At 48.3% G+C, this 25,410-nt stretch overlaps 1 protein-coding gene across 5 annotated transcripts in view; it reads left to right on the forward strand.

Moving 5' to 3' along the window:
• ZNF185 (zinc finger protein 185 with LIM domain) overlaps positions 1–25,410 on the forward strand; it is a 344,343-nt gene that overhangs the window by 281,768 nt on the left and 37,165 nt on the right. For all 5 annotated transcript variants that reach the window (XM_063937558.1, XM_063937560.1, XM_063937559.1 and 2 more), the window contains 5 exons: positions 3,250–3,309; positions 13,600–13,659; positions 15,546–15,650; positions 20,918–21,028; positions 21,645–21,749. In XM_063937558.1, the coding sequence (XP_063793628.1) occupies positions 3,250–3,309; positions 13,600–13,659; positions 15,546–15,650; positions 20,918–21,028; positions 21,645–21,749 (441 nt within the window). The remainder of the gene's footprint in view (positions 1–3,249; positions 3,310–13,599; positions 13,660–15,545; positions 15,651–20,917; positions 21,029–21,644; positions 21,750–25,410) is intronic.

Below are 25,410 nucleotides of genomic sequence, written 5' to 3' on the forward strand. Positions count from 1 at the left end.
TTTCCAGGGCTTGTGGTCAAGCATGGAAACATCTCTTCATATAAACATTCTGGAACTAAGGGCCATTTACAATGCCCTAAGTCAAGCGAAACCCCTGCTTCAGGGTCAGGCGGTATTGATCCAATCGGACAACATCACGTCAGTCGCCCACGTAAACAGACAGGGCGACACGAGAAGCAGGAGGGCAATGGCAGAAGCTGCAAGGATTCTTCGCTGGGCGGAAAATCATGTGATAGCACTGTCAGCAGTGTTCATGATGGCGTCCCGTCTAAACAAAAAACTAGACAGGTATTGCGCCAGGTCAAGGGACCCTCAGGCAATAGCGGTGGACGCTCTGGTAACACCGTGGGTGTACCAGTCAGTGTATGTGTTCCCTCCTCTGCCTCTCATACCAAAAGTACTGAGAATCATAAGAAGGAGAGGAGTAAGAACTATACTCGTGGTTCCGGATTGGCCAAGAAGGACTTGGTACCCGGAACTTCAAGAGATGCTCACGGAAGACCCGTGGCCTCTACCTCTAAGAAAGGACCTGCTCCAGCAGGGGCCTTGTCTGTTCCAAGACTTACCGCGGCTGCGTTTGACGGCATGGCGGTTGAACGCCGGATCCTGAAGGAAAAAGGCATTCCAGATGAAGTCATCCCTACCCTGATCAAAGCCAGGAAGGATGTAACCGCAAAACATTATCACCGCATTTGGCGAAAATATGTTGCGTGGTGTGAGGCCAAGAAGGCCCCTACAGAGGAATTTCAACTGGGTCGTTTCCTCCATTTCCTGCAAACAGGACTGTCTATGGGCCTAAAATTAGGGTCCATTAAGGTTCAAATTTCGGCCCTGTCGATTTTCTTCCAGAAAGAACTGGCTTCCGTGCCTGAAGTTCAGACATTTGTAAAAGGGGTACTGCATATACAGCCTCCTTTTGTGCCTCCAGTGGCACCTTGGGATCTCAATGTTGTTTTGAGTTTCCTAAAGTCACATTGGTTTGAACCACTCACCACTGTGGACTTAAAATATCTCACATGGAAGGTGTCGATGCTGTTAGCCCTGGCTTCAGCCAGGCGTGTGTCAGAATTGGCGGCTTTATCATATAAAAGCCCTTACTTAATTTTTCATTCTGACAGGGCAGAATTGAGGACTCGTCCTCAATTTCTCCCTAAGGTGGTTTCTGCATTTCACATGAACCAACCTATTGTGGTACCTGCGGCTACTAGGGACTTGGAGGACTCCAAGTTGCTTGACGTTGTCAGGGCCCTGAAAATATATGTTTCCAGGACGGCTGGAGTCAGAAAATCTGACTCGCTGTTTATCCTGTATGCACCCAACAAGCTGGGTGCTCCTGCTTCTAAGCAGACGATTGCTCGTTGGATTTGTAGTACAATTCAGCTTGCACATTCTGTGGCAGGCCTGCCACAGCCAAAATCTGTAAAAGCCCATTCCACAAGGAAAGTGGGCTCATCTTGGGCGGCTGCCCGAGGGGTCTCGGCTTTACAACTTTGCCGAGCAGCTACTTGGTCAGGGGCAAACACGTTTGCTAAATTCTACAAATTTGATACCCTGGCTGAGAAGGACCTGGAGTTCTCTCATTCGGTGCTGCAGAGTCATCCGCACTCTCCCGCCCGTTTGGGAGCTTTGGTATAATCCCCATGGTCCTTACGGAGTCCCAGCATCCACTAGGACGTCAGAGAAAATAAGATTTTACTCACCGATAAATCTATTTCTCGTAGTCCGTAGTGGATGCTGGGCGCCCATCCCAAGTGCGGATTGTCTGCAATACTTGTATATAGTTATTGTTACAAAATTCGGGTTATTATTGTTGTGAGCCATCTTTTCAGAGGCTCCTTTCGTTTATCATACTGTTAACTGGGTTCAGATCACGAGTTGTACGGTGTCATTGGTGTGGCTGGTATGAGTCTTACCCGGGATTCAATATCCTTCCTTATTATGTACGCTCGTCCGGGCACAGTATCCTAACTGAGGCTTGGAGGAGGGTCATAGGGGGAGGAGCCAGTGCACACCACCTGATCCTAAAGCTTTTATTCTTGTGCCCTGTCTCCTGCGGAGCCGCTATTCCCCATGGTCCTTACGGAGTCCCAGCATCCACTACGGACTACGAGAAATAGATTTATCGGTGAGTAAAATCTTATTTTCTCGTAGTCCGTAGAGGATGCTGGGCGCCCGTCCCAAGTGCGGACTTCTTCTGCAAGACTTGTATATAGTTATTGCTTACATAAGGGTTATGTTATAGTTTATCGGTTGAACCGAGGCTATGTTGTTGTTCATACTGTTAACTGGGTAGTTTATCACAAGTTATACGGTGTGATTGGTGTGGCTGGTATGGATCTCGCCCTTAGATTTACAAAAATCCTTCCTCGTACTGTCCATCTTCTCTGGGCACAGTTTCCCTAACTGAGGTCTGGAGGAGGGGCATAGAGGGAGGAGCCAGTGCACACCCAGAATCCAAAGCTTTCTTAAAGTGCCCTATCTCCTGCGGAGCCCGTCTATTCCCTATGGTCCTTACGGAGTCCCAGTATCCTCTACGGACTACGAGAAATAGATTTACTGGTAAGTAAAATCTTATTATTTATATTGTGCCACACAATTCTGCAGGACAATACAGTGGGGGGGGAAAGCGGGATCGCTATGAGAAACCGGTGGCTGATCAGTATACCGACAGCGGAATTCCGGCCACCGGTGTGCTGGCAGGGGGGCGAGCACGGCTCGCCACAGGTTATATTCCCCGTCTACGGGTGTCGTGGATTCCGGCCGTGGTATTTCACCGCTAGTCGTATTCCAGTGTCGGCATTGTGACGTCCGGGAGCCCAACTAGCGGTATTATAACCGTTTCCCAAAAAAGCATAGTGTAAAAATACAGAGGAACAACAGGTAAAATAAAAAATAAGTCTAGCAAGAAAATAAACCAGTGCATAAGATGGGAGTAAGTAAGATGTATATTTACAATCAAATGTCGTACATGCAAGAGGTGTGATACAAGGACTCACAAATGTACACGTTATTAGCGGACAAGAAGATAGTCACAACCTAACGGGGATCTAGGCCTGGGACTCATATTATCCATCAGGTGATGGCCATATGATAGGCTGAAGTGTTGACTCCTTTCTGATAAGATCATGCTTTGATTATTTACGTGTGACCTGAATGTCTGCCAATATGATACAATTTCTATGATAAATGTCTGCACATGTCTTTCTAATGTTAAGCATTTTTATATGATTTTTTATTTTATTTTAACAGGGTGGAAAAGGAGAAGACCCCCACTCCCACACCAGTCCCCCGTAACACCAGCAAAGACAGGTCAGCAGACTATTGTGCAGAAAATATATTGCTTGCTACTCACGTGGATTTATTTATGTTCCAATGCTGTCGTTGGAACAAAAGGCTACTGTATGACTGAATGTAATAAGACACACTGTCTTGCCGAGTGATATGTGCTGAGTATGGTGGATAATCTATAAAACGAGGGTGAATCAGGCTAGATCTGAGGCTCTCGTTACTTTGCAATGCCTATAGGCACATGTCTCATTTTCTCTGGTTGAAAGACTGCGTAGGGAACATACTGTGACCGCAGCAGCATAAACACACCGTCAGGGATTCCGTAGCGCCGCTCAGTGCATCACCTTGGCTTGGAAGGGGTTAATGTTTTGTGGTGGGAGGAACGTGGACAGAGTGTCCGAGGGGCTGATTGGCTGGATCATGTATAGGGGCTGGCCTGTCATACATATAGGCTGCTGACAGGGTACTTCCTCCCTCTTTTCAGCTCTTCTCGTGACACTGATAAGTAACCCTCTTTTGTTATCAATTGAATTACTAAAAGTCTTTCCTTTTCCATTCACTTTATTCCTTTTTCTCCCTATATTATTCCTTCTACCCTCTCTCTGCTTTCCCTTTATCTCACCTTCTCCTACTTCTATCCCTGTCCTTGTATGTTCAGGCTCCCCTACCCCCCCTGCATTTCTCATCATGAATTCCTCCCAAGGCGCAGCGCAGGGCTCCCCGCACGGCTCCCCACACGGCTTATGGACTCTGATGGTGTCCGGCCGTCACGGGGTAGACCTGGGCGCCCTGCTGTGCTGGAGCTCCGGCGCGCGCGGCTGTGCACGGCACCCGCCCGCGCTCCCTGAGGCCTCACTCTCCTCTCCGTCACCGCCGCTGGCTGCGGCGCTAGACGGAGCGACGGGGGGTCCGCGGCTGTCTGATGCGGCCTGCCAGGGACGGTGTCCTGCCGTCCCTGGATCCGCTCGAGGCTGCTGCTGTACGGGCTGGCCACGTGGGCGCCGGGAAACAGTCTCCCGCCCTGCGCTTCGGCTGCCCGGGGGGGGGGGGTGTTGTGGTAAGCGAGGGGGGACCCATATTATGCGTCAATATATGGTTTCAGCAGGAGGGAGGGGGGACCGCGCGGCTGCCAGACGCCAGGGGTCTGGCCAGCGCGTGCGTGCCACTACCTCCACGGGGACTACAGGGACCCATATGAGGCCTGTTACTGCGCCCCGGGTGACACGCTCGCCGGCAGGCTCCCTCCTGTGGCAGGGCGGCGCAATACACGCTCTGCGGCTTCGGATGGCCTGCTGCTGGCGACGGCCATTGTAACAATCTGTCGCCCAGGGGCGTTCCGCGTCCGCCCGCGGTGTGACGGGCTACCTGGCCTCTCCTGCCGTGGCTGGACCCGTAGTGCCAGCCCCTTCCGGGTCTCCTCGCAGGCCGCTTCGTACTACCGCCAGCCGTGACCGTGTGGCCCCTACCGGTCTCATACGGGGACGGCGGGAGGCGTGCGTTCTGTCCCGCCCCGCGTCCGGTTGTCGGCTTCCGTCGCTGCAACGGATAGCCCTCAGTCCGACGTGGACATGCCTCTTTCTAGTTCTGGCGATTCTCCGGTTTCTCCTCCTGGGGCTACTGCTCGGGAAGGGAGGAGGTCGCGGCGCGGGATTTTCGATCGGGGGTTATTGCAGCGGAGCGGACGTGCCATTGTACCTGACAGTGAGGGATCATCGGAGTCCTTGCTTCCGATGGGAGGTTTGCAATCATCCCGTGGGGCGCGCGACTCGCGTCCGGGTCTGATCTTCGAGCCATTTGTGCCTTTGTCGTGTCGTCGGTCGCCCCGCCTACCCCACTCCCGGCGGCTGCTGGTTCGATTAGGGAACAGGGGAACATTGTCTCTCTTTTGCTTCCCCAGCCGCGGACGTTGGGCCAGGAAGGTAGTCAGTCGGCGCATCCACAAGTCGTACGTCAGCTGCTGGGAAGGATGAGTTCCCCCTCGTACTGGTGAGTCTTCCTCGGACCCTGACTGGTCCAAGGGGAGCGCACTTTCCCCCCATAGTGGGGGGGGAAGCTAGTACTCAGTCCCGCTCCTATAGCAGCGCGTAAGGGTAACGGCAGGCGCGATAGGCGCAGGCATCGGGGCACGGACTCTTCCCTTGCCGCCACGTCCTCAGAGGGTGTCCTCCTAAGACGATGGTTGGGACAGGGTCAAGCGCCAAAAAACGGCGGCAGCGACGGCATTCCACCTCTTCCGCCTCGCACGTGTTGGCAGTGTCGGACTCCGTTACTGCGCCAACATGGAAATGCACAGTGGTCTCCGGCCCCGGGTCCAAGACTGGATCCATAAGGGCCTATCTGTATATTTTGCCATTACTAGCGATGCTCGTATAGCCTTGCTTTCAACTAAGCAAAGGACCGGGGCAGCGAGGACGCTTTGCGCTTCTACCCGACTTGAGTTAGATCATGTCGATCTTTGCGGCGTGTTAATCAGAGACGCGCCCGGACGAACACATGAACATCATGCGCCATCAATTCCATATACATGTGCGGTACCATCCTTGGCGGCGTTACTACGAGGACTTCCGTCGCGAACGGCATGGGCGGCAGATCTATACCTTCGGTTAGAAGTCTGTGGTATTGTGCTCGGAGCTGCCGAAGGGTTTAGTCGGTACAGCAGGAACGACGGGTTCCACGACCTGCCTCTCATTCTGCTGGCTTTGGAGGGGGTTCATGGCGCACGGGGCATGGTTAATGCTTCACTTTCAATCCTGCCCAATGCGGTTCGGGGCGGCGGTGTCACATTCGTCACTCCTGATCAGCTGTGGCGGAGGCCTCGGGATCAAGGACTGCCCCAGTACACGGCGCGGGGGTAATTCCGGCCCCCACCCCAATTAGACTTGGGGTGGGGGCCGCGACGGTTTCCCGCGGCCAGTGGACGCCCTATTCTTACACTCGGGTTTGCGCACCTCGATTCCTCTTGCCGATACATGGACTGGCGGGTCCCGGGGCTAGTACGAACTTGCATTCGGCTCGGGAGTTTCCGGACGTCCTCCGGCAGAAGGTTGCGGCTGCATTGTCGTTGGCCGGGATGATAGGCTTTCTCATCCATCTTTCCTGTCCTCTCGGGTCATCGGTTTATGAGGCTGTCCCTATTATCAGGTAGGGTCGTTTACCTATCGGTATGTTTTGATTCGGCCATAGATGCCATTCGGTCGTTTGGTCCAGGGGCGGTGATGTGTGAATTGGACATCGCGTCAGCATTTTGCTCCTCCCGCTGCACCCTTTCGCCTTTCGATTTATGGGTTTTCAAATGGATGATGGCTAATACATCCATCGCTGCCTCCCTGTGGGGTTTTTCTCTCTCGTGCGCTGACTTTGCAAGGTGCAGTTCTTTCCTCCGCTGGGGTCTGCAGCAGGCGACGGGCGAGCGGGGTATGTCGCACTACTTGGGGGATTTTCTTTTGCTCGGCCCACCTGGCTTTGTTCGCTGCATCGTCTTACTGCGGTGACCATTGGCAGGTCCCTCCGCCTCCTTGTTTACCTCGAGATTCAGATGATGGTCTCTGTAGGCTCCTTGGGGACAAGGTGTTGCGTCTTCCTGATGGTTTCCTCTATGAGCTTGCCGCGGACAAGCTTACTCTACAACAGCCTCAATCCTTCTTGGGCCCGCTTCTTTTTGTTTGGAAGGTTATCCCAATGAGTAGAGTCTTTCTTTGGAAAATTGGAACGGGCGACAGTTGGGATTATACGCCCTCATCATTTTCTTAGTTTAGCACTCGAGGGGCTTACGTATGTGGGACGGATTTCTAGTTCGTTTCACCTCCTCTTTGGAATTTTTCACGGACACCTCTGGTGCTTGCGATTCTTGCGGTTGCTGTAAATTTTTCCCATGCTGGGCGCAGTGGCGCTTTGGCGCTATGCCCTGCGTAACAAACAGGTGGTCTTCTGGTGCAACAATTTAGGCTTGGTTTTTTGCCATCATTAGGCAGGAGTCCACATCCTTGCTGGTCTGCGGGTCTTCGCGAGATAGTGTGGTTGACCAACATTACGTTGCGAGACAAGCATGTCCCGGCCGAGCGCAACAAACTTGATGATACCCTTTCGCGCGGCGACTTGCAGTGGTTTTAGGCAGTTAGCTCCTGCAGCTCTAATCCAAGGGGATTTCCGTCCTGCGTCTGCGTGCGGATTGGACGATTTAGCCCAAAGGTCTTTGGTTCCTGCAACTTTTACGGACAGTTGGACCATAGTTGCATTGGATTCGGGATGTCTGGGATGGTGGCAGAAGGCCGATCCCATAACATCTGAGTAGCAGGCCCTCAGGGATGGTGGCAGAAGGCCGATCCCACAACATCTGGGTAGCAGGCCCTCAGGGATGGTGGCAGAAGGCCGATCCCATAACATCTGGGTAGCAGGCCCTCAGGGATGGTGGCAGAAGGCCGATCCCATAACATCGGGGTAGCAGGCCCTCAGGGATGGTGGCAGAAGGCCGATCCCATAACATCTGGGTAGCAGGCCCTCAGGGATGGTGGCAGAAGGCCGATCCCATAACATCTGGGCAGCAGGCCCTCAGGGATGGTGGCAGAAGGCCGATCCCACAACATCTGGGTAGCAGGCCCTCAGGGATGGTGGCAGAAGGCCGATCCCATAACATCTGGGTAGCAGGCCCTCAGGGATGGTGGCAGGAGGCCGATCCCATAACATCGGGGTAGCAGGCCCTCAGGGATGGTGGCAGGAGGCCGATCCCAGAACATCGGGGCAGACGGCCCTCCAACATTTAGGATATTATTTAAATTATAATTTTGAGATATTTTATTTTCATGAGCTGTCTGCTTTCGGCTATGGGTGAACAATATATTCACCCGTCCCTTAGTTCGACAGGGAGTATTTTCATCCGAGTTTAGATTTAATAGGCCTTCCTTTCAGTCAATAACGGCCGTCGACGTACGCCCCGAAGGTTTGGGGTGTTGGATTCAGCGCTCACGATACAAGGATACGGGGATACGATATGGGGATTCAAGGTTCGCCTCTACATGGTGGCCTTTCCGATGGCCTTCCACGGTGCCCTCAGGGGTGGGTGAGCTGGGGTCCGTCTCTCGGACTTCAGCCTCGCCCATGCTGGCGGCCCGCGTCGTCGTATGCCCCGTCGGTTTGTGGTGGCGGATTCAGCGCTCCAAGACGGACGTAGTCGGCAGGGGGCAGTGGGTTCGAGTGGGTCAGACTCGTGCGCGGGGCATTTGTCCAGTGCCGCGGCCCAGGCTTATTCGTCCCTACGGCCTCCAACGCCAACCGGGTGGCTCGTCCATTGTGACGGTTCCCCGTTGTCCAGATATCTCTCCCGGTCGGTTTTGGATCGTTGTCTTTTGTACCTGGGTCTATCTCCGGCCGACACTGGGACTCACTCTTTCCGCATCGGCGCTGCGTCAGCAGCCGCTGCGGCGGGTTGGTCCGAAGTCGAAGTCCGGGCACTGGGTAGCTGGGGGTCTGGTATGCTATATCAGGCTCTTTCCTCACAGTGCGCCCCTTTGAGGACTAGCCGCTCGTCGCAGTTGCACTTTGTGATTGCGGGGGCCTTGAGGAATTTTTGTTTTATCGTTGGTTTTAATTACGGCTCTTGCCGGCTAACGAAGTTTTGTGTTTTTGCCTCAAGTCAAATTGGGCGACCCTTCCCCCCAAAACCCCCTCCCCGTTAGGGAAGCAGTTAGGTTGCCCATCTACCACTCATTTTATCTTTAGCTTGTTTATTAACCCGGCCGGAGCTGCAGGCTGTGCGCTGGTGGAGGCGTAGAGGCCTCCGCTGGGGACGGCCTGCTGGACTGGCTTCGGGCGGCAGTTGGCCGATTTGGATACCCGCGGTTTCTGGTCTTGCATCTGGGTGGCATTGATCTGGTGCGCCGCACTGGGCTCGACCTTCGCCTCGAGATCAGACGTCAGCTGTTGAAACTGAGGGCTGACTGGCCGTTTTGCCTGATCCTCTGGTAAGACATCGTCCCTCTGCGGTCTTTGCGTGGAGCCTTTAACCCCGGGGCGATTGACCTAGTTCGGAGGCGGGTCAATGCGGTTGTCGGTCGTGCTGTCCTCCAGCATGGCGGCCTGGTCATGCAGCTCGGTGGTATCTCCTTCCATGATCCGTCACAGTACTGGTATGACGGGGTGCATCTTGTCGTCGGCTGGTATGCTGATCTTCTTGGAGGTCATTATTCACATTCTTAGGCCCCTTTAGGTAGTTTTTTCTTGGGTTTCCGTTGCGTTAGTCCGTGTCCTACTTTTAGGTCTCTTTGGTTAGTTTCATTCTGCTTTTTAGATCCCTTTAGTTAGTCTTTTCGGAGTAGGTGGCGGTGGCAGGTTGGTAACCTGGCAGTTGGCCGGTTTCTGAACGGTTACTTAATTTTAATTATGAGTTCAAGGTTAGTAAGTTTGGGTGTACTTTTAGGGAAATTTTATAGTTTCATAATTAGTTTACGGGCATCGCTTTACCAAGTGGGTCCATATAACTGGTATAAACATATGTGGATGGTGGGGCCGGTGGCCCAATTTTTACCATGTAGGGGCGGAGCGTACCTCCGTCCCTGCAACTGTTGGTGGGGCAGGGGTAGTGGCAGAAGGCCGACCCCTGTCCTTGGATTTTTGATTTTCGATGTCGGGGATGGAGGCAGGAGGCCGATCCCGGAACATCTGGGGCAGAAGGCTCCCTTACACATATGTTTTTTATTGCTTGTTTTTCTGTATTATAACATTGATCACCCATGTTACGTTTATCATGCTTAACCGTTCTTCTCCCCGCCACCTTAGTTAGATAGGGAAGTCTGCATTTTAGTTTTAGTATTTAATAGGCCTCCCTATCAGTCAGAAAAATAAAAGCTGACCCCTTTCACGCCAATTACAGTTGTTGTGTCTTTATTTTATAAGATAAGTGTGCTTGAGTGGCGCGTGGATGCATCTGACGTGTGAGGTTTAAGACTGCGTAGGGAACATACTGTGACCGCAGCAGCATAAACACACCGTCAGGGATTCCGTAGCGCCGCTCAGTGCATCACCTTGGCTTGGAAGGGGTTAATGTTTTGTGGTGGGAGGAACGTGGACAGAGTGTCCGAGGGGCTGATTGGCTGGATCATGTATAGGGGCTGGCCTGTCATACATATAGGCTGCTGACAGGGTACTTCCTCCCTCTTTTCAGCTCTTCTCGTGACCCGCCCTCCCGCCCTGGGGACTTGGTTTTGTTTTTATTTCATTTGTTCTACAGTCAGGTTCATTGTGTCGGCTTTTGGTGGCCGGTTTCTGAACGGTTACTTAATTTTAATTATGAGTTCAAGGTTAGTAAGTTTGGGTGTACTTTTAGGGAAATTTTATAGTTTCATAATTAGTTTACGGGCATCGCTTTACCAAGTGGGTCCATATAACTGGTATAAACATATGTGGATGGTGGGGCCGGTGGCCCAATTTTTACCATGTAGGGGCGGAGCGTACCTCCGTCCCTGCAACTGTTGGTGGGGCAGGGGTAGTGGCAGAAGGCCGACCCCTGTCCTTGGATTTTTGATTTTCGATGTCGGGGATGGAGGCAGGAGGCCGATCCCGGAACATCTGGGGCAGAAGGCTCCCTTATCTTTGAAAAAGTCACGGGTCACGTGACGAAACGCGTCAGGACTCCTCCCCCTTACGCCTCACTGACCGATTGTTGTATCTGATACTCTCCGCACGGCTCCGGTAATTCTTTCACGGGAGCAAACAGTGCGTCAGCCAGGACAGGATAAAGCCGCACTTCCATCTCCGCACAGCACCAGTGGCTAACCAGCAGCCTCTCTCCCCTACATTTCCAACGGACGGTGCCAGTCCAGGGAGATCGAGGAGTTCCACTAAGGTGCTTTTTCCCGCAGCGGGCTCTCCATTATAGCCGCCATCTACCTGTCTTTTCCCTACAAACTGCAACGGGCGGTGCACGCCCAGGGACAGCAGACTCTACAGCGGGACTTCGGCTAGCACGGTAGTGCTTTTAACTCTGCAGTTCAATCCAGGCTTTCTGGACTCACCCGAGGACGCTCGGGACCAGCCAGCCTTACCGGAGAGGTAATTTAATTATTCATTATCACCTGCCATCGGCTCCTGGAACTTTAGAGACGTGTCAGAATATCAGCTCTGGTATATAGAGCCTATGAGTGTACTCCTTATCTATAATCAATTCTACATTTAACAATTGTGTCTGAGTATATATTCAACAGTGCCAAATAAACAGCTTGGTTACTTTATTGCAACAATTGTTACAACTATATTGCTACTAGTTATCTAGCTGACACTTGTAACTGATATGAATGTAGAATATCTGTTGATCACATAATTTCAGTGAGGATAAGGGTTTTTATGTCAGATATATATCTGGTTTATTGTGCTTAATTTTTTGTATTGTAATAAATATATTTTACTATATCAAAAATCCCTTTGGACACTTTAGTTGTGATTTAATCTTGGATCACAGGGTCAGTTAGTGTTGAGCGCTTCTATTTTTTCTTCCTCTCTAGTTCATTAGTCTAGGAGTAACACACTACTCCTTATAGAGGCGCACACACTTCTGACACCTCGGATCTTATTTCTAAGCTATTAGCTTTGTAAAAAAAATTTTTAAGATAATTGAGACACATTGGCGCAGCAAAAAAATCTCCTTCCCCTCTTCCCTTACACATATGTTTTTTATTGCTTGTTTTTCTGTATTATAACATTGATCACCCATGTTACGTTTATCATGCTTAACCGTTCTTCTCCCCGCCACCTTAGTTAGATAGGGAAGTCTGCATTTTAGTTTTAGTATTTAATAGGCCTCCCTATCAGTCAGAAAAATAAAAGCTGACCCCTTTCACGCCAATTACAGTTGTTGTGTCTTTATTTTATAAGATAAGTGTGCTTGAGTGGCGCGTGGATGCATCTGACGTGTGAGGTTTATGAATATACATACACTATATATATATAGTATGAGGATTGCAGGACATAAAAGGCATGATTTTTTTTATGACTTCAGTACAATCTCTGTATTTTTTTATTTATTTCTTCTGTGCATTTTCCCTTTTCACTTTTGTAGTTTACATTGTATTATCTTGATGTAACCTAGTAGTGAACAATGGCAAATGCAGGATTTCTACAAGGGGATTTCCAAATGCAATCCACAATCTCCCGCCCTGCAGAACATTGGTGCAAGTGCGGAAGTCTGGGGGAGCTGTAGAAGAACCTAGTACCAACCCTGGACATACAGCATATGTACACATTGGTCTTTTTATACACTGAATAGTGTATGGAATACAGTATTAATAATTAACAGTATAGATGGTCTATAGTAAAGACTGTATCAAACATATTTAGCTAATATAAATAACAAAAGTAGTTAGTAAAAGTTTAAACATCCCAAAATGAATAAATACACAAACAGAATAGAACTACTGTAGTAGAGACAGAACTGCACTTTCTAAACACACATTCTCCCACCTTATGGTAAGGCTCCTGTCTCTTCTTCTTGGCAGCTACTGTGCTTAGAGCCACACACACAGAGCAAACTTGGTAGAAGAAGCTGCTACCACTGATCATGTGCAGCAGCTCCACCCTGTCTCTTAAACTGCATGTTGTGGTGGCAGCTCTATTAATCGTATTATAGCCCTCATTCCGAGTTGTTCGCTCGCAAGCTGCTTTTAGCAGCATTGCACACGCTAAGCCGCCGCCTACTGGGAGTGAATCTTAGCTTATCAAAATTGCGAACGAAAGATTCGCAATATTGCGAAAAGACTTCTCTGTGCAGTTTCTGAGTAGCTCGAGACTTACTCTTCCAGTGCGATCAGTTCAGTGCTTGTCGTTCCTGGTTTGACGTCACAAACACACCCAGCGTTCGCCCAGACACTCCTCCGTTTCTCCAGCCACTCCCGCGTTTTCCCCAGAAACGGTAGCGTTTTTTCACACACTCCCATAAAACGGCCAGTTTCCGCCCAGAAACACCCACTTCCTGTCAATCACACTCCGATCTCCAGATAGAAGAAAAAACCTCGTAATGCCGTGAGTAAAATACCAATCTTCATAGCAAATTTACTTGGCGCAGTCGCAGTGCGAACATTGCGCATGCGCAATTAGCGGAAAATCTCTGCGATGCGAAGAAAATTACCGAGCGAACAACTCGGAATGACCACCTATATGCTTTTTAAGCCGCTGGACAATAGGAGATGGGTTTCCAGACAACCAGAACCCTCCCCCCTCCCTCCCTGCCATTCATTTGCTTAGGTGAAATATGACTTGTGATTGCTATAAACTGCTAAAAACTTGCCAAGTAAATGACAGGTTGTACATATGGCTCTTTGTTATTAGTGAGAAGCCAACAGCAGAAGCTCCCCTCATTGTAATCTCTCCTGAGCTGAACACTAACAGGTGAGTGCTGGAAATGAAAGCAGACCGCACATGTGGAGTAGGCCACTGGGGTCCCAAATCTGAAAGTAAAGTGATTGTATCAGCAATCACTTTACTTTTACACATCTCAGGCACGTGCTCCTATTGAAGTCCTTGTCCCTGGATATGAGATTTGATACATCCCAGCGAACAATACTATCTTATTGCCTCAATAAGAAATTATAATTATACGGTCTAAAACCTGATAATTGATAATTATACCCCTAGTTGTGTTATATTTTTTACATATATGGTGCAGAAGGCGGGTAGGAATCCACGCTTTAACTGTGAACAAAAGTTTTTTTTACTAATCACTGTGAATCAAGTTTGTAAGTAAAGCAAACAAGCATACAACCGGGCAAAACCATGTTGTACTGCAGGTGGGCACATGTAACACGTGCAGAGAGATAGATTTGGGTGGGGTGTGTCCCTACGCAGAAAAAATATGAATGTATTTTCACCCCGTGTATGGGAACATGGTTTGTTCCTGACACAAAGTTACTTGCTTTTTTTGCTTTACTTACAAACATGAATCAGGCCCTAAATTCTGTGTTACTCAACAATCTTTGTCTCTTTAAATCCCCAGCCCGCAGTTTATAGACAGTTATATGTGGACCATAGACATACAGTATATGTCTGTCTTTCAAAGACATAAAAATGGCACTTCCAGGGCTGTACAAAACTCAACCTAAAGAAGATAAATGATGAGAGTTCATTTGATCTATTTATGAAAATGCATCAATAAAAAATTACCTATATCATACCGCCCAACTTTTAGAAGCTGGGAGGAGGGACACTAATACGCACCGAAGGCACGTTCCCGAAATTAGGGGCGTGACTTTGTGGGTAGGGGTCGTGACTTTGTGGGAAGTGCCCTGATCGCAGGCCACGCCCCCATTTCAGCTGCTGTGGGGGGCGCTCTGTGGGCTTCTGGCATGCCCCCTGTCCCTCTCCCCAGGTGAATAATATGCGCACAGCGTCTATTCACTGCTGCTCTGCAGTGGGTGAGTGGGTCTCCAAACTGCCCCCACCACGGGACACTGCGACCCACGGGTGGGACGGTCTCAGAAAAATGGGACTGTCTCATCAAAATCGGGACAGTTGGGAGGTATGCTACATGCAGTATAGCTACATTTTACAGGATAGCTGATTTAGGCTTGCACAGTGAAACTGAAAGTTTTAAAATCACAATACATTTCATAAACTAAAAAAATAACATATGAAAACAAATATTTGAAAAAAAAACATAATCACTAAAGCAATTGTTTTCAATAAAAACATTTTTTGTTGTATGCCTAAGCATATGTACAAAGGTTCAGTTAGATTTGTGTTGGGGTTTACAGTGTGTTGAGATTCACATGTACTAACTCTTATACCTCTTTCACACCGCACAAATAACCCGGTATCGACCCGGCATATTGCTGGGTCAACACGGGTCAGTGTGCGGTGTGAAAGCGCCAAGACCGATTTCCCGGGTCGCCTGACCCGGTAATTCAACCCAGGTTATAAGCAGTGTTATTCCCAGGTTGAATACCGGGTCAGTGTCTGCATAAACGGATTCCCGGATCGATGCGACCTGGGACCCGTTTATTAGATAGGGAGAGGCGGTGCGGAGATGAGCTCATCTCCCAGCATCGCCTCCGCCCCCACCGCCGCCCCCTGCCGCTATGGCAACCGACCCGGCATATTACCGGGTCTGGAAGCCAGCGAAAGGGGTAGGAGAGTCTCCAATGCCGGATCCCACCCGGGAAGGACCCGTTTCCAATTCCCGGGTGGGATCCGGCATTGGAGATGTGAGAGGGTGTAAGTACTGTATCTTGTCACCCACAACTTGCCTTTAAATCTTTGTTCTTTGTGACATTATACAGACCTAGCCAGCCTCTGAAACCTGAAGCTGACAAAACAGTGAATGAGGCAAGATATAGAGTCTCGGAATCCTTGGATGAACCAGAGGCGACACCGAAAAATAATCCGTAAGTGGTTAACAGTAGTCTCATTATTTTAGTATATAGTAATTAAGTAGAAATTATGCTATTTAGTGATACTTGACACATGCATCATTTTTACAGTGATGATTTCCTTTATTGCTATGGCAATACTATGTATTATGTACTGTCTGTCATTGTGGGGCCTGTTCATTAATTATTGGATTTTAGACCTGACAATTATAACTTCTTATTGCATTCTGAAGTTTTGAAATGCAGATCTTGGTAAATTTGGACGTAGAAACCAATGGATCGAAAAAGGGGATCTCAGCAGATATCTCCAGTCCCTTGTACATACTGTACATTTGTCCCACCCCCCTTCCACCTCCCCACTTGACCCTATCCCCTCCCACCTCCTCTGCAACCTCTCTCCTTCTGCCTGTTCTCATCTTAACCACCTCCTCAATCTCTCCCTCTCATAAGGCACTGTCTCCTCTGCTTTCAAGCATGCACTTGTCTCCTCTATTCTTAATAAAAACCTACCCTTGATCCACACACCCTCTCCAACTACTGACCCATCTCTCTCCTCCCTTATGCCTCCAAACTCCTTGAGCGTATTATCTACAACCGCCTTAGTGCCTTTCTTTCCTCCTACTTACTGCTTGAACCAATTAAGTCTGGCTTCCATCCTCTCCACTCCACTGAAACTGCTCTCACCAAAGTCTGCAATGACCTCCTTGCTGACAAATCCAAGGGCCACTACTCTCTGCTAATTTTTGTGGACCAACCTCTCCTTCTGCAAATCCTTCACTCCCTTGGTCTGCATGATACTGACCTGTCCTGGCTATCCTCTTACCTCTCTGACTGTTTCTTCCCTGTCTCCTCTCATTACTACCCCCCCCCCCCCCACACACACACACACACACACACTCTTCCGCTAAATGTAGGTGTCCCCCAAGGTTCTGTTCTTGGTTCTCTGCTTTTTTCTCTCTGTATGTCCTCATTAGGTGAGTTAACGTGCTCTTCTGACTTACAATATCATCTCCATGCTAATGATACTCAAATCTACCTTCCATCCCACGACCTCTCACCCTGCTCTCCTCACTCGTATCTCCAACAGCCCCGGGCGGCATTAGGGTGTGTGGCTTCATACAGGGGGCGTGGTCAGTTACGCCCGCTGTACTGTAGTAGGATGTGCGGTGCGCGATGACGCCATCGCGCACCGTACAGCAAAGGTCCTCTCCACGAAGGAAAACTAGACGCAGTGCGGTGCGCGATGACGTCAGCGCGCACCGCACATCATTACAGTAAAGGTCCTCTTCACGAAGGGAAACTAGACGCGTAGCGTCTAGTTTCCCTTCGCAACGGGCAGCCGACGAAGGGAGACTAGACGCGTAGCATCTAGTTTCCCTTCACAGCGGGCAGCGGGACATCGTCAGCAGCAGGCACAGCAGCAGCGGATCTTGCCATGGTGCGGCGCCCTCCGGATGGTGGTGCCGCCCTCCGGAAGGCGGCGCCCCGGGCAAAAGTCCTGCTTGCCCGAGGCAAGATCCGCTACTGATCTCCAACTGTCTCTCTGCTATCTCTTCTTGGATGTCTTTCTTAAACTTAGCATTGTCTAATGCTGGGTACACACTGATAGATATATCTGCAGATCAATTGATCTGCAGATACAGTATATCTATGGATGGATCGGGCAGTGTGCTGTGCATACACACTGCCCGATTTGTCGGGGACTGACGTCATGAACTGGGTGGGCGTTGCTGTCAATCACCGCCGGCTCTTGCAGGGAGTGTGCGGGAGGTCGGCTGATCGCCCGTAGACACACAGCGATATGCCAATATATCGGTAGATATATTGGCCGTCGGCTGTGCTGCAGGGCCGAAGCGATAGGTCTGTGAACGACGGAGTTCACATACATAACGCCCGTACACACTGGCCGACGGACCAGCGATATATAGGCCGTTCAATAGAACGGCCGATATATCGACCAGTGTGTACGGGCCATAAGACTGATCATCTTCCCACCCTCCCACACAACCTCACCTCCCACAATTTCATTATCTATTGATGGCACTACTATCTCCTCTAGCCCCAAAGTGTGCTGTCTTGGAGTAATCCTTGACTCCTCCCTCTCCTTCAAACCACACATTCAGCACGTATCTCCAACCTGTAATTTTCATCTCAAAAATATTTCCAGGATCAGACCCTATCTCACCCAGGATGCCACCAAGACCCTTATCTACTCACTGGTCATCTCCAGACTGGACTACTGTAATCTCCTCCTGACTGGCATTCCTGACAAATACCTCTCTCCACTCCAATCAATCCTCAATGCTGCTGCCCGGCTCATCTTTCTCACCAAACACACTACATCCACCTCTCCTCTCTTACAAGACCTTCACTGGCTTCCCTTCCCCTTCAGAATCCATTTCAAGCTTATCACACTCACTTACAAAGCCCTCACCCTCTCCTCTCCCATCTACATCTCTGACCTTATCTCCCTTTACACTCCCGCCAGGGCCGAAACTAGGGGGGGGCTAGGGGGGCAGGCGACCTGGGCGCCGGATTGGAGGGGCGCCGAGACCCCCTAACACCCTCTCCCTATGCGCCAGTGCCGTTTCTTGTGGCGGGCGAGCCGTGCAACCGCACGGGGCGCCCGCCGCGGCACTTCTTTTTACTTTGAAACCCCCTTCTCCCTCCTCCCGAGTGCCCAGCTCGGGGGGGCGGGGTTTCGCGGAATGACGCGATTGCGTCATGACGTCACGACGCAAATGCGTCATTCCACGGAACCCCGCCCCCCCGAGCTGGGCACTCGGGAGGAGGGAGAAGGGGGAGCCGCGCAGACGAGGAGGGAGAGGCGGCTGAAGAGCGGCGAGAATCGCTTCAAATGTAAGTCAGCCCCTCTCCCTCCCTCTCTCTCTCTCTCCCTCCCTCTCCCCACCACCTGCCGGAATGTGTAAAATGGGGACCTGTCTGCCGCAATGTGTAAGATGGGGACACTTTTTCCTGCCGCAATGTGTAAAATGGGGACACTTTTTCCTGCCGCAATGTGTAAAATGGGGACACTTTTTCCTGCCGCAATGTGTATAATGGGGACACTTGCCTGTCGTACTGTGTAAAATGGGGACACGTGCCTGCCGCAATGCGTAAAATGGGGACACTTTTTCCTGCCGCAATGTGTAAAATGGGGACACCTGTCTGCCGCAATGTGTAAAATGGGGTCACCTGTCTGCCGCAATGTGTAAAATGGGGACACTTGCCTGTCGTACTGTGTAAAATGGGGACACTTTTTCCTGGATATGAAATTTATGTTAGAAAAGGCAATTTTTCAGGTAAAAAAGTTCTGAAAGAGATATATATATATATATATATATATATATAATATTTTTATTCATTTATTTATTTATTTTAAAATGTTTAATTTTTTTTTTTTTTTTTATTGTTTTTTTTTTTTGGGGGGGGGGGGGGGGGGGGGGTCAAATGACTACCTTGCCCCGGGTGACAAAAATCCTAGTTTCGGCCCTGCTCCCGCTCCTCTTCTTCGCTCTGGAAATGCACGCTGTCTCCCCTGTCTTCTGATTACCTCCTCCCACTCCTACCTCCAAGATTTTGCACGTGCTGCTCCCTTGTTCAGGAATTTTCTACCTCTCCCCCTCAGACTCTCCACCTCTCTACAAAACTTCAAATGGACTCTCAAGACGCACTTCTTCACCAAACGCAGCCGTCTCTCATCCTAAGCCTTCTGTGACCCATGCTCACTTTCTACCCCATCCGTGTGACCCCTGTCTGTGTGCCCCTCCCCTTTAGAATGTAAGCTCTCATGAGCAGGGTCCTTTTCCCTCATGTGCTTTTACGTCTCTTACTTATCATCTTTTTAATACTCCCTTTGATGGCACCAAATCCTTCGGTTTTCTGCCACCCTGATACTTATTCCAGTGCTGTTTACTGACGCAGCTATGTTTATATACCCTGTACTTGTCCTATATCGTATTGAACTGTAAGTCACTCTCTTCATGTTTTGCTTATTTGTTAACTCTGCAATTGGGCGCTGCAGATCCCATGTGGCGCCATATAAATAAAGGATAATAATAATAATAAGTATAATAATAATAATTTGATGGATATGTACATTTTTTCCCCCCATTGTAGTGTGTATTAGTAACATTTAATAAGACAGTGACATGTTCTTACAGTTCACATACATAACGCCCGTACACACTGGCCGACGGACCAGCGATATATAGGCCGTTCACTGATATATCAACCAGTGTGTACGGGCCATAAGACTGATCATCTTCCCACCCTCCCACACAACCTCACCTCCCACAATTTCATTATCTATTGATGGCACTACTATCTCCTCTAACCTCAAGTGCACTGTCTTGGAGTAATCCATGACTCCTCCCTCTTCTTGAAACCACACATGCAGCACCTCTCATAAACCTGCTGGTTTCATCTCTAAACTGTTTCCAAATCAGACACTTTCTCACCCAGGATTCCACTAAGGCCCTTATCCACTCGCTGGTCATCTCCAGGCTGCACTACTGTAATCTTCTCCTACCTGGCATCTCTGACAAACGCCTCTCTCCACTCAAATCTATCCTCAGTACTGCTGCCAGGCTCATCTTCTCACCAAATATACTACGTTCACCTCCCCTCTCTTATAAGCCCTTCACTGGCTTCCCTTCTTCTTTCAGAATCCAATTCAGGCTTCTCACACTAACTTACAAAGCTCTCACCCACTCCTCTCCCATTTACATTTCTGACATTATCTCCCTTTACACTCCCGATGGTCTTCTTCACTCCACTAATGCACAGCACCTCTCCTGCCTACTAAATACTTCCTCCCACTCCGACTGTACATCCAAGATTTTGTACATTCTGATCTCTTTCCTCCCCTACAGACTCTCCACCTTGTAACAAAACTTCAAATGGGCTCTCAAGATCCACTTCTTCAGCAAACTCTCATCCTATACCCTCTGTCCCATGCTCATGGACTACCCCATCTGTGTCACCCCTATCTGTCTGCCCCTTCCCTTTAGAATGTAAGCTCTCATGAGCAGGACCCTCTTCCCTCATGTGATTTTATTTCTCTTACTTAAACTACCTTCTACTCCATACTCCCTTCGACGGCACCAAATCCCTTGGATTTCTGCCACCCTGATACTTATTCCAGTATCGTCTGCCAATGCAGCTATGTTAATATACTCTATATTGTCCTATACTGTAAGTCACTGTGGTCACTGTTTTCTTGTTTTGCTTATATATATATATCCATACCAGGGAACTTACCAATATGTATTTGTCACTAGATCGATATCAGATCCAGAAAAGAGAACTGTGACCACTAGAACCACAGAGACGCGACCCGAGCCCTCAAGAACACCCGAACCATCCCAGTCAGAGAGAAGCAGCTCGCCCAGGTTATTATTTCACCACATTAAATGTCTTTGTAATCACTCATGAATATGCCCAATAGTTCTTTACACCTCAGACTCATTATGCAGGAATATACATTTTACTGTGACATGTCAGTGTTGGGAAATGAACCACATCCTGCTCATTAATGTTCTTTCAGTGACGCACACAAGTTAAATTAATTTATCCGATCTCCCACAGTGCTTCACTCATACTGTATCTTAAAATAAAGGTCAAGGGTTCACACTTAGTACGTCTTGCTGTCTTCACATGTAAGCTTAAAAGTCACAAAATATCTGGTGAGATGAATTCTACTAATGACAAGTCACTGACTTGGATCAATAAATGTTTACGCTACAACAGACATTTTGCTATTTCCGTTACAATTTTAAATTTGTAACTTAAAAAGATGCAATCATGGCAGTGCATTTCTGTTGTCATATGTATATTTGCTCTCAGTTTATGGAGATCAGTGTTAATTACAAGACTAATTGAATGCCTTACTTCTGGCTGAGTATCGATGGATGAGGCAGACAGCGCTTCTTATTATACGCCTGGTACCGGTAGCAGTGTTTCTGCTTATTTCTAGTCATTTCCCAAAAGTCTAACTTTGCATTGCAGACCTGCACCACGTTCTAGAGAAAGCACGACTACTACAGTTACAGAATCCAGATACAGAGTGCCACAGACCCTAGACAACACAATGCTGGAATCCAGCCCTGCCAGGTAATTTGAGTTTTTATTTAATCGACTTATATAAGCTTCTAGGTTTTAGAATGCTAAAAGATTCGAGTGAAATCGGTCTTAGTAGTTCTCTTGTAGCATTACATCTGGGTCACTTTCAGGGATCTTTACAGTAAGTCAGTGGAATGCCCCCATACTTGTATTTTGCAGGTATTTGGTGTGTGGTGCACACGTTCACTAGGTGTGACACTATAGCGCTGACAAAAATGTCACTTGTGAAAATAGAAAATATAACACTACAGCTCCACAACTTTATTGTTGTACATGAATTGTCACCATTAACATGGATCTGTCACACTCGCTTAAGTATACATTTGTGGTTTTGAACATTGATGACTTATGTGTCAGGTTGACTGCGTGTTAAGAACAGAAAGGATGTCTTAGATGATGTAAAGGATTGATCTTGGACCTTGGTTTGGTCTGGTCCCTTATGGGAAGGGTGAGGATTAAAGTGGTTTCTAGTTATTTGGTGAAATAATAAACGTATTAATTCGGTAGTTTCAAGTTTGTGTAGGGATAGTAGTCATGTAGTGGACTGATCTCAAGGATCCAGGCTCCAACCTTAGCACCACTGCAAGCTGTTTAAATATCATCGCACATTGGAAACTAACCTCTTCCGAGTGTGGATTACATAATAGAGCCCTACACAAACCACATTCAGAGGAGATGGGGAAGTCAATTATAACTCCAGTCTATAGGTTGCTATGGTGTCTCCCACATAGCAACATGGCAGCTACAGTATGTGATATCCCTTTAAAGACATAGGGGCAGATGTACTAAGCCTTTGAGAGTGATAAAGTGGAGAAAGATAAAGTACCAATCAATCAGCTCCTGTCATTTTTCAAACACAACCTGTAACATGACAGTTAGGAGATGATTGGATGGTAGTTTATCTCTTTCCACTTTATCATTCTTCAAGACTTAGCGCATCTGCCCAATGGACCTTGTGTTCAGCAAATGTAGTCTTTCATTGCGTCTTACTGTCCACCACGTTTATGACAGTGCCCTGGCCCTTATGCCATCCCTGGACAGATCTATAACTTTTACTAGATCCCAACAAGCTACAATGGATAAAACCCTCTTTCTTTTGCAGCAATACAGTGACTATAAATCTGTATTCTTTCTCCTATTTGCCACTAGCTTGGGCTCACTTCATGGTAGTTTCACATCCCACTAACTCATTAAATCAGGCTGTTGTAGCTCCACCTTCTGACACTATGGCGCATGCAGTACATCTAGTAAGCGTTGTGCTTCTCATCTAACCTTAATATTCCTACCTGACATTTCTAAGAAGGGAGTTGTCCACATCACAAGTGACAAGGCAGCTGGCCGGCCCCCTGATAAAAAAAAAAATTACATAAAGGCAGACATTTTTGGCTGACCATAGTTTACATCTAGAACATGTGGGCTTTCAACATTCCCAGCATTCTTTGGGCTGGCGTGGTCACCTTTTTGAAGGAGTTGGCGCTACCGAAGAACTGGTTCTTCCAGCACATTCTCTGCTACCTTATCTAATTGAACATCTTGAGGATTTTATTTGTGTTGTCCCTCCAGCTGAATATTGTAGCATAATAATAAATACAAAAATTGTAAACCTAAATTCTCTTACAATAATATGTTGCTGTGGTTTAAGACCTATTCTACATAACAGTAAAGTAGGAGTGGGACATGCTCCTATGTAATTATAAAACATGTTTCAAATAAACCAAGTTTAATATGATATGCCTATAAACATAATTATTCATATCAAGCAATTTTATTCTCATAAAGCGAATTATGAACACACACACAGCCAGTTATTGTAAATCCCTCAGGGGCAAAGTAATGAACTTTTTTTGGTGTCGTTTTTTGCGTAAAGTGACTGGGAACCCCAATTAGTGCACCGCGTCCCCTCGCATGGCTCGCTTCGCTCGCCATGCTTCGGGCAAGGTGCCTCGCTCTGCTACCGCTGCGTTCGGCACAGATTACCGTTCCAATCGTAGTCCACGTGGATCGTAAAGTATGGAAAAGTTCCCCAAAAGAAAAAAAAGTTAAAAAACTCATATCGACCTTTTCATGTGTCGACCATTTTCATGTGTCGACCATGTGTCCATGTCGACCATGTCAATGTCGACCAATAGTGGTCGACCTAATGACTGTCGACCATAACATGGTCGACCATCTGAACGGATACCGGCTGTGCTATAGTGTCCACCTCTGAATCAGCCCCTGAGACAGCTATTTTGTGGGCTAAACAAAACATTCATGCAGTGTACCAATTCACCTGTTGCAGTCACATCAAGGAAGCACCAGTACCTCATTCCTCAGAGAGGTCACTGGGCCATAGTTAATGAAAATGCAGAATTTTCACAATATTAGTCCATACTTCACAATAGCTCATGCTTACCAACTTTCTGGCTTCCCCATATGGGAGGGGGCAGCCAGGGTGGTAAAACAGGGTGTGTGGCCTCATCAGGGGTGGATGCACAATCACGTAATTGTGGCCACGCCCCTCGCTATTCAATGCCCAGAATACTGGAATTGAATGGGGGGGGGGGGGGGGGGGAACTACGGTGATAGGATTCAGCACAAATCACGTCATCGGCCTCCCTGGACTGCCCTCTGAATGGGTATTGCGGAAGGCTGCAGGGGGTGAGGCCAGACTCCGGGAGAATTGCCTACCTTTCCGGGAAGCCGGGAGCGCCACCTGATTTTTGTGAGCCTCCCGGCTGATCCGGGAGAGTAGGCAAGTATGCTTTCTTATTGTATTGCTTATACCTGGTTATTTAGTCTGCCATGTCTTGTTACTATATTGTTATCCTCTTGAGCATTGTTCATGTTTGGAATACAGAACAGTGTCGGACTGGGGCACCAAGGGTCCACCGGGGAAATGCGGTGGTAGGGCCCCATGCTTAGAGGCTTAGCTAACCATTAATGCATGATCTGGGCCCCTTCAGTGCCGGCCCTGACCAATATGATGCCCTAGGCAAGATTTTGGCTGGTGCCCCCTAGCACCACCGCTGGTTCCGCCTCTGACCTTGCACCTCTTTCCCAGCACCATCACCTCTCACCCATAGCAGTCCTTATTTTGGTGTTTGTACCCCCTATATTTTAAATAGGAACAGTGTGCACATTTGGCGCACAGCCCAAAAAGGGGTGTGTTTTTGCTGGCAAGGGTCATGGCCACACAATAGTAACCCCAATTCCAATTATACAACACAGTACTGCAACTTTATTCACATTTTATCATGCGATAGTGTCCATAATTCATATTACATCCCACAGTAGTATCACTTTACCTTATAAACGTTACTCCTCACAGTAGAGCCCCTTATTCACATTACATCACACTGAATTGCTCCTTATTCACATTACACCACACCCTATTGCTCTTTATTCACATTAGACGACACAGTAGTGCCCTTTCTATACGCAATGCCACATAGTAGAGCACCTTATACACATAATGCCACATTAGTAATGCATTTATACACATAATTCCACACAGTAATGCCCCTTACACATATGAGACACATTATTAATGTTCTTATAAACATAATGTGCCTTACATATTATGACAACCTTTATCAAATGACCTTTTACACATAATGTCCCTTACATATATGCCGCACATTATTAATACCCTTATACACATAATGACACA

The sequence above is a fragment of the Pseudophryne corroboree genome, chromosome 8 (genome assembly GCF_028390025.1).
Source record: "Pseudophryne corroboree isolate aPseCor3 chromosome 8, aPseCor3.hap2, whole genome shotgun sequence".
Lineage (NCBI taxonomy): Eukaryota > Metazoa > Chordata > Amphibia > Anura > Myobatrachidae > Pseudophryne > Pseudophryne corroboree.